Source organism: Protomyctophum parallelum (assembly GCF_964188405.1).
Source record: "Protomyctophum parallelum genome assembly, chromosome: 13".
NCBI lineage: Eukaryota > Metazoa > Chordata > Actinopteri > Myctophiformes > Myctophidae > Protomyctophum > Protomyctophum parallelum.
The window spans coordinates 19,067,881-19,078,549 of NC_139708.1; the positions used below are offsets into that span (position 1 = coordinate 19,067,881).

At 41.7% G+C, this 10,669-nt stretch overlaps 1 protein-coding gene across 1 annotated transcript; it reads right to left on the reverse strand.

Annotated features, from left to right (window-relative positions):
• Window positions 1-6,309: 6,309 nt before the first annotated feature.
• igfals (insulin-like growth factor binding protein, acid labile subunit) lies at window positions 6,310-8,055 on the reverse strand (the record flags this gene model as incomplete). Its single annotated transcript, XM_083778991.1, has 1 exon — window positions 6,310-8,055. The coding sequence occupies one exon, from the start codon at window positions 8,053-8,055 to the stop codon at window positions 6,310-6,312; it is 1,746 nt and encodes a 581-aa protein (XP_083635117.1).
• Window positions 8,056-10,669: the final 2,614 nt, after the last annotated feature.

Here is a 10,669-nt window from a genome sequence, read left to right on the forward strand (position 1 = left end):
GGTGCATTCGGTCCGGGAGCGCACTCGCCTTTTAGTTTGAATGAATGAATGAATAGTTTATTTCGATCTTTCAGAGAGGGAGACATTACACAAAAACAGTTTACTTTTTCTTTTGTGATTGAAAAGGCATAGGCAGAAGCTTAAAGCTTATTAGTGCCTATCCTTATCTCAACGTATTCCAAAATACTGTTGAAGATATGCATAACAAACAACATATAAACAAAACAAACAAATGTCATTTATAGAAGAATAGAAAATTAAACAAACCAAAAGCAAAAACAGAAAAACAGACAACGAGAAAAAAACAAAAACAAGGAGGAAAAAAAAGACAAAAAACCAAAAAAACAGAAGCTACAATGTTATACTAAGTCCAACACTATATGGCATAAACATAGCTCAGCTCCCCACTCATTCCAGGTTATATTTATGCAATAATTCCTGTTTGAGCCTCTTTTTAAATTGTTTTAGGTTGTTGCTTTGCTTTATTGGCTCAGATAAGCTGTTCCACAGCTTAACTCCATGAATAGAAACACACATGCTCTTTAAGGTTGTTTCAACACTTATTTGTTTGAAGTTTAGTTCCCCTCTCAGCTCATACCTCCCATCCCTATCCCTAAACCTTTTTTGGATATTTCCAGGAAGCAGATTATGTCTTGCTTTAATTAATAATTGTGCTGTTTTAAAATCAACTAAATCAAAAAACTTTAATGTTTGTGAATTTAGAAACAGTGGATTTGTGTGTTCATAGTAATTTACTTTATTGACTATTCTTATTGCTTTTTTCTGCAGTAAATATATTGGCTGAAGGTTGCTTTTGTATGTGTTACCCCACACTTCCACACAGTAGGTGAGATATGGTGTTCTAAGGGTGCAATAGTGGGTGTATAGTGATTTAGACTCAAGGACATTTCTTGTTTTGCCCATGACACCAATTTACAATTTACAATTTAGGCATTTAGCAGACGCTCTTAATCCAGAGCGACTTACATTAAGCAAGAACAAAAAAGCATGGGAATACATCACATAAGAACATTTATCATGAAACATGCGTAAGCTAAGAAAGTAACAGTGGAATATCTATATGATGAAACTATACATCTATACTACTATGCTATACTTATGTACTATGACTACATACAATGCAATTATAGTGCTGTCTACATAACATGCTATAAGTCTGTATCAAATGCTATCTACGTCTACAGAAATGCTATCTCGCTAATTTAGACCGGATATAATTAATGTGGGGTTTCCAAGAGAACTTATGATCTATTATTACTCCTAAAAACAGATTATCAAAAACTCTTTCTAGTATGATATTATCAATTTTTACCTCAATGTTTGTGTTCATCAATGTTTTTTGTTTGCCAAAGACCATATATTTAGTTTTTTTCAGATTAAGTGATAATTTATTTTGATCAAACCATACCTTTAATTTGTCCAATTCAATTTTACCACCTCCAGCAGCTGCTGAATGTCTTTTCCAGAGCAAAATATATTGGTGTCATCGGCAAAGATAACACATTTCATGATACTGGATGTCTTACATATATCATTAATATATAATATGAATAATTTCGGTCCTAGTATTGAGCCCTGCGGCACTCCACACGTGATATGTGAACAGTTTGATTTATACTCACCCATCTGTACATACTGTTGTCTATTTGTGATGTAACTTTTTAACCAGTTTAAACCTACCCCTCTAACACCATATCTCTCCATCCATAATTGTTATTATCAACTGAACTTGTTAGTTCCTCTATTAAATCAATTAGTGCCATCGATGTGGATCGTTTTGCTCGAAAACCATATTGACTGTCTGTCAGTAACTGGTGTTTTTCTAGGAAGCCACCTAGCCTTGCATCAAATAGTTTTTCAAGGATTTTTGAAAATTGTGGCAACAAGGACACTGGCCTGTAGTTAGTGTATATATGTTTGTCTCCTGCTTTGTAAATGGGAATTACCTTTGCTATTTTCATTTGGTTAGGAAAAGAACCAGTCACAAATTATAGATTACATATATATGTTAATGGTTCTGCAAAAGCGGTTATAACTCTTTTTATGAGTGTCATGTCAATGTCATTGCAGTCATAGGAGATTTTATTTTTGAACTTATTAACTACTAATTACATTTTTATCTGTACCTGTTAAGAAAATTGTAGCTGGGTTTCTATCTATATCATTTTGTTCCACACCCACACCCCCTTGTGGAGGGTTTATTTCTTTTGCCAAATTTGGTCCTACATTCACAAAAAAGTTATTAAAGCCATCAACCACCTTATTCATATTGGAAATGGTCATTTCATTCTCCATAAAGTAATCCACATAGTTGTTATTATTAGTTCTCTTCCTAATCAAATTGTTTAATATTTTCCACGTGCCCATTGTTTATATTTTTTTCTAACTCTATATTATAGTATTGGTACTGGTTCTGTATTTTATGAATTCTCTATATAAATTATTCTTTTTTTTGCTGGCATTTTGCAGTCCTCTTGACATCCAGGGCTTATTCTGGTGTTTTGGTTGATTCCTACATTTTGTATGGCAAATTGTGGCTAGTTGCCACCCTGCCAGTAACTTAATGGCAAGATGACCACCGTGTGCATTCAATGGTCTATTGAATAATCAAACATGAGTATTCTCAACATTTTGAGCACCTCAGAACATCTGTAGCTCCAACAGTTTAGAAGATAGAGCTATGTTTTCGGGTATTGTTGTTCGTGGGGGGGTCATATGGGGGTCTTATTTGCCAAGAACAGTTGAGATATTCTCTCCTAAATGAAGTGCATACATATCTTACAGGTCCTAGACTAAGAGTACAGTATCTGTGTAGTTTCAGCATTGTGTTGCCTCTGGTTCTCCTCTAGTAGTGCACACATCCTCCATGCCACCAGGTGGCAGCCTAACCCCATCAGCTGCTCCAGCAGGCACTTTGTCTGGCTGGCACAGACAGAACACTGTTTATCATCACAGCATGGACTCTGTCTGTTATAAACACACACAGAACACTGTTTATCATCACAGCTTGGTCCCTGTGCCACACAAAACAAACTGTTCTGTGTTATTCCACAGCGCTGTTGACAAAGCTCACTGAGTCACATAAATATACACTCAATGTTCCAAATTACTATTAAAAGGGTCCTTTATTTTATGTCATGTCAATCAACACCCATTTACTCATACAAAGTAAAGTTTGAGATTTGAGCTAAAAAGCATTTTATACTTTTTTTGACCTGAGTTGACTGCTTTCCCCCTCTACACCAAATCTCTTATCCAAAAATAGCTAATATCTAAATAAACCCACTCTTCTCCAAAAATAGCTAATATCTAAATAAACCCACACGTTTGTGAGCTTATAGATTTGGTACTTTTGGCTAATCCTCCCAGAACAGGATGCTGGGGTTCAAGTGGTTGGTTACGGTTAATACTAAAATGGAAACCCGCAGGTGACCTTTTCAACAGATGCCAGGCAGGGGTGCAGCCTTGTTTTTGTCCAGGACTACCATGCACTCGGCTGAGCGGTGCGCAGGAGTTTGGCCAGAACACTACCGATCCCAGACTCCAGCTCTGAACAGAGACACACAGTGAGTAGACGTTGTGGATGCGATAGTAGGTTCATATTGTTGGTTTTGAGACTGTGTGTGGGCTTAGAGCAGGGTTTGGAATTAAACTGCAGTCAGTCCATTCCTTCCTTGATTTTGTGACAAACCACAGCACCTAAAAGGCCCTTAAAACAAGGCTCCAGACTTCCCAAAACAAACTGGTCAGGCTACTACTTGGCCTTACTCCTAGAACCCACCTCACCTCTGCCCATTTTGATAAGCTGGAATGGTTTAGGGTTGCTAATAGGGGATTCACACTATGGTCCCGGGTGCGCACTCGGGACCACTCGGCAGATGTTGTGGTAGTGTGAATGATGCGTACCGTTCCCGGGAGCGGATCGCCCAACCGTCCCCGGGACCGCATGGGGGGGCGGGTCTCTGGACCGTTGAAGTGTATTCAGATACGGATCGTTCCAATGTGAATGCATGTGTACCTAAAGAAGGAAGTGGACTGTTTTTTTTTAAAGAACGTGACATTATCTCTAGTCGACGAGCCAAGCGTCAACAAAAAAAAACACAGCCGCTGCACGACGCGTAACACCAGCGCATTTCTCAACGCCGCCCTTCTCCTGTTGTATACACGCAGCACCGCAGTGCGCGCTGATCTTATTCTGCGGACTACACGTGGCTCTTGGGCTTTGCTTGGCACAGTTTCCAAAGTAAAACAAAATAATAATAATAATAATGCTAAAGTAGAATCCATAGCAAACTAATACACTGGAGCACAGAACTGACTGACACAGTGAATAGCAGGCAGGCTGACAGTGAAGTAGTATAACGGCAAAAAGCCAAAGAGGCAATGCAATTCAGTGTGTCTGGATTTATTTCAGACAATGTCGCACAGTTGATGGTCAGTGTCCGGGCGCGCCAGCCATCAAGCACACCGTCATCAGGAGAATTAAAGTGTGTTATGCAAGTGTACCCGGGTGCGCTGTTGAATCTCGGGCAATGTGAATCATGGCCATCGGGGACCAGGCAACCGTATTCGGAAACGGTTCCAATTAAACGGATTCAGTCCGTCTCAGTGTGAATCCCCTATAACAGAGCACAGCAACTTGCAATGGGTCTGGTGTACAAGATTCACTACACCACCAAGATATCCATGTACCTGTCAAAATACTCACTTAATGTCAACGAAGTCCACACTCACAACACCAGAGGGAGTTCAACTAACCACGTGCAACCCATATTCGGCTCAAACATGGGATTAAATTAATTATGCCACTAAATTGTGGAACGCCCTACCAACAGCCATTAAGAAATGTGAATCCCTAGACTGCTTCAAAACCGCTCTCAGAGAGCACCATGGCTGCAATTCGAAACTCCCCCACCACTTTTTTTTCTATATATTATTATTATATTTCTATATAATTTTTTTTTCATATATTTGTACAGTACGTCTTTAAATATTCTGATGAATTGAAAATGGAGTACACTGATGTAAACAAGTCTTAGTACTTTTATGGTTTCATCATGTACCCATTCTACATACTGTGAATACACTTTTCAATCAATCAATCAATCAATCAAACAAACATAATGCTTGCGCAGAAAAGTAGACATGTTTAACTTACTGGGGAGTGGGGACCTTCTGTCCAAGGATTCAGGTCCATATCATCATCATCAGTAGCAAGTGGAAAGCTTTCAGTACCTGCAGAATTCCCAGTGGCATCCATCCTCTGTTGCCATAGTAACGCAATGCATGTTTTGAAAGTGAATATCGGGCCTTGATGGCACTCTGAGGTGCCGTTTTATTTATGAGATGGATTACCTATAAGTGTTTGTGCTTAACCAGATGGACAATGAAATGCTACTTTGCTTAAAAAACTATTAGGCATTGCTTAAATTGATTATTTGGACGAGGAGCATTGGAGCTCCTTCTGTGAGTCACCAGTGGAAAAACTAATTAGGCGTTGCTATTGTTGGTTTTAGCCATTAAGACCCGAGACCAGATTCTACAAATGTCTATTGTCTTCTAAATCATGACAAGCAAAGATTTGAGTTAAAACGTTCTGAAAGAATATATATTCAAAGCTTTGTGCCACATTAGCTAAAGTATAACATAATGTTTAAAACACCAAAAGGGGTTCCCATCCTGAATGGGTTACCAGATTCTACAAATGTCTTCTTAAATCCCCCAAAAATAGTGTGTTTAATATTATACAGTGGCGCTCCACATTAAACTAAAGGACTTGTTCAGTATCAATTTAAATGTCTGAAATTATGCCATTTTCTTCATGTGGTCCCAGTATCAGGATTTTAAATGGTGTTACAACAATACACAAAGGCTTAAAACATACACTGAAGTTATTGTTTCTATGATGTATTTAATTTTCACATGAATGTACAGTTTGCAAAGGAGCTCCAAAACATACAGTTTACACATATAGTATGGTTGCATATTATGGTTCATTGTAAAAATATAACTTGAACACAGGCAAACATAATCAAAGAAAATGCAGTGTCAGAAAGTGGAATCTTCTGTCAGTTATTAGATTGTATTTTATTGTTTGTTAAAGGCCCATCATATGAAAACCCAGAATCATATTGCACACCTTAATAGTGAGTAAATCAGAACCTACACTAAACGATACTCTTATCTTGTCTAATCTGTACATAAATGTTACAGTTCCAAAGTAGATTACTTTAAACTTTAAACCTGGCATCCTGCTATGTTGCACATAAGAAATAAACAAAATAAATGTCAACGACACAGGACATGTTGGTTGGCAACATCCCGTAGGTCGAGGCCGTCCAGGCTGGGTGGGCTGGCACATGTAATGTTATTGTAGATGGTGACAGTCGTGTCGGGCTCCTCGCCCTCCGCGTGAGTTTCCACTTGCCGGGGTATCACCAATGGCTTTCTCAAGCTGTACAGTCTGAGTGGAAGAGCATTGCAATCACATTGCCACTGATTCCCTGTCAGCAAAAGTTTTTCCAGAGTTTCTGAGAAATCAGGGACTATGCTCGTCAAAGCATTGTTTCTTAGGTCAAGATAGCGCAGCTTAGGCAATAGCTGTTTTGTGCCGTTTGGCAAGAATTGTTGGAAAACATTGCCAGACAGTAGCAAATATTCCAGATTCTTAAGACCATAGAATGTGTGGGACGGAACGGTCTCCAGCTTGTTGAAACTCATATCTAGCCCCAGCAGGCCTACCAGGTCAACAAAGCTCTGGCGTTCCACTATGGAGATATTGTTGTGTTGCAGGAAAAGCCGACGCAGTCCAGAGAGTCCAGTGAAAGCTTGAGTTGTGACCTTGGTTAAGCAGCCTCTGTCCAGGTGAAGGCTGTGCAGCTTTGACAAGCCTCTGAACACGTGGTCTGGCAGGCTGTGGAAGCAGCTTCCAGACAGGTTGATGACGGCCACGTGAGAGAGGCCAGTAAAGCTGCCTGCTTGTGCCTCCTGCACCTGGTTGTGCTCCAACTCCAGATTGCCCAGGTGGCCCAGCCCCTCAAAGATCCTCTCCCCCAGAGAGCGGATCCTGTTGTAGCTCAGCCGTAACTCCTCCAGGTACTGCAGGTCCCGGAAGGTCCTGGGCCGGAGCCCGGTGATGGAGTTGTTGGAGAGGCGCAGCACGTTGAGGCTATGGAGCCCCAGGAAGGTCTCGTCGTGGAGGCTGGTCAGCCGGTTGTTTGTGAGGTCCAGCCATTGCAGGGACCTCATGCCTACGAAGGCTCTGGGCACCACCGTCATGATCTGGTTCTGGGCCAGGTAGAGCTTTTTCAGCTTCAGCAGTTTCACAAAGACGTTCGCTTTGATCACCTTGATGTAATTTCCCGTTAGATCCAGCTCCTTCAGCTCGGTGAGACTTTGGAAGAGCTGTGGCTGCAGGTACGCCAGCCTGTTCCCCGCCAGGAACAGCTCCCGCAGCTCCACCAGGTCGTGGAACGCGGTCTCGGGCAACACCGTCAGCGAGTTCCATCCCAGGTTGAGCTGCCACATGTGCGAGAGGCCCGCGAACAGCCTCTCCTCGATGCGAGAGAGCTGGTTGTTCTGGAGACTGAGGGAGGCCAGGTTGGGCGTATTCTGGAAGATCGTCCCCGGCAGCGACCGCAGGCGATTCCGCTGCAGGTGAATGTGAGCGAGCGATGCGAGCGACCTGAACACCTGGGGGTCGAGCGTCGCCAGCTGGCCACTCTGCAGTTGCAGAAAATCCAGGTTGGTGAGATCCTTGAAAGAGCCGGCCGGGAGCGAGGTGAACAGGTTGCCGTCGAGCCAGAGAGAGTGCGTGGCGGGCGGGAGGTCGGGGGGGACCTGCGTGAGGTTGCGCGCGCTGCAGTACACGTTGAGTTCCAGGCTGTAGTCGTCGGGGAGACACGCGCACCCGGGCGAACACGGGACCGTCTCCTCGACGCTGGTCTTCTCCACGCCCCCTGCCGTGTCGGGGTCCGGCAGCACCAGCGACGTTCCCAGCACCCACCCCACCACCAGCAGCACCAAGGCCTGCATACCAGCTGTGGACACAATCAGTGCGTGCTGCGTTAAGCCTCAGAAACATGCACACTCAGTATGTACACAACATGGTCAGATTAGGTGACAAGAGAGCAGATATACGGTACTATATTGTCGCTGTTAGGCAGAAATTTGCTATCTTGAAAAACAATAATAATAATAACAACATAAATTAATTCCCCATTTTATGCTAAAGTAACAAAAGTCAACGATCGAAACCTTTCTAAAGTTTTTCACTTATAAGGACATGCCCAAAATAATTATGGACGCTAGGTCGAATGTGGTCAGTCTGTCACTCAGTCGGTGGGTTTTATATATTTTTAAACGAATGAAAAGAACAGTATTAACAACAGCTTGCGCCTAAATTAACTACATTTTATCCATCCGTCTGTCCGAACACAGGTTATTTATTTTTAATAAATTTTTCTACGTCCTGAAAAGTAACCGTTTTTGGTTTTGAACATTCCACTTGACAGCAACCTTATGTAATGGGATCACTTTAGTTGTGTGTACCACTCTAAATGTTAATTATGTTACAGACTATATAGTGCCTACGCTATGCTTGTGTTCCTCTCACCTTCAAGCTTGTTGATCTTGATTCGAGGTTGCAGGCGTTAGGTGAAATACTGAATGACTAACCTCTGTGCAAATTGTTTGTATGCAGAACAGAGACCCTGGCAAACCCTACAACACTCTTACACCCACTGGATTTGTACAGTTAACCCGTTAACGTCCACATGGATTTTGTTGTTTGTTTGTTTGTTTGTGTGTTAAATTGCATGCAATATTATAAGCGATATTCTCTTAACCCACTAATAAGACCTGAGGACGATTCTACAAATGCCTTCTAAATCAGTAGTTCTCACACTTTCAAGATAAAAAAATGTTTAAAAGATAGCTGATGTGCAAGCTCGCAGTGCGGCACAGTGACGTGCTGTGAGCAAAAATCTTAGGACGTGATTTAAAATGATTTGCGTGCCTGGAATGGGTCACACAGAAAATAATAATATGTACAGTACAAGCCCACAACGCATCGCAGCATGGAATCCTTGTTCGTTTATTTTCCTCTGCTTAGTAATATGCTTCTTGTTCCTAAAATCTAAAATGACAAGGATGTTTCCCAGTTTAAATGGGTTCGTTTAACACATTTACAAAATAAGTGAGACTTTATTTTCTCTTAGTGACAGTCTCAAGTAGCATGTCATCAAGCAAAAAAGTGTATTGTTAAATTGCCCATAACCTAGTTATCGGGATGATGTGATTGGGCCTAAAGTAAAACACAGATGTAAATGTTCCCTTAGCTTACCTGGTTAAGCTGGAGGATTGCCGTTAGATGTCTGAGCGTGTATTGTTCTTAATGTAGTCTCTACACATTCTGTACTAAACGAGGCAACAAGTGAACATGTTTAGTTAGATGGCCTTTGCTGTTTACCAAAGCCAGGGCCACAGAGTGCCACAGAGTGCAGTTTACTGTACTGGCAAATAGATAAGATGGTGAACTCATTGCTCTGGACCTGCATGGGAACAAAACCACATAATTTGGTTTACAAAGGACTCCTACAGTAGGAAGGAAGGGGGTGATACAGTATATACAGTATAATAGTGAAGGACATTACACTGACAGACTGTGTAACTAACACACTGGTTCCCAAACAGTGGGTCGGGACTCGGGACCCATTTGCGGGTCACGGACACATTTTTATGGGTTTTGGTTAATACATTTTTTTGTTACAATAAAACATTTTTCATAAAACATTCCCAAAAAAGCAAGATTTTTCATGAATTAAAAACAAATTAAATTATTTTTCCCATAGTCAGTAACTCAGAGAGGCTTATTGTCGGTATCAGCCAGCCAGGGTGTGGGAGTCTATCCCCGTAATGCTGAGGTGGAGCCAGGGGGGCAGTCAGACAGATATTTCGTGAAGCCACTAAGGAAATCGGAACTTCCTGAAAGTTCATATAATGGTGTTGTGGCGCTGTCATTGGGCCCAAAAAAAACCATCGCTCCATAGAGGTCCATGTATTTGGGCCCAACTTCACCTAGTATTACCTTAATAAACATGGTCATGAATACTTTCTGCTTCCAGTCACTAGTTTAATGTCTAATTTCTAATGTTATAATATTCTTTTTGGAAAATTATGGTCCCATTTATTTAAAGAAATGACCATAAAGTCACGTATGTTCTGAGGGGCGTGGCTACCGTTACAGTCTATGAACGGGAGCCACCCCCCGTTCAGTCAAAATAAAAACCAACGAAGAGTAAGGGGGGAAGTCCCGCCTCGTTGTCTGGGCCAGCCAATGGCCAGCTGGGCCCAAACGGAGCCAGCCAATGGCCAGTTGGGCCCAAACGGATCTAGAAATATGGCGACTTACAGTGCAAGGAATTACAGGCTTCATTTTACATCCATGTTAGACCCGGGGAACGCTTTGTCCATATTTTTTACAGTCTATGGGTGAGGCGCAACACCTACCATCAGCTCCCAGTACTTACCGCACGGCTTCAACCCGTGCTCCTCATACACTGAGTTGGCATTTTTCCCAGTCATTTCATGAAGAAACAAAAGGAAAATCAAAGAAATTCCAAAATATATGATTATAAGTACTGGTGAA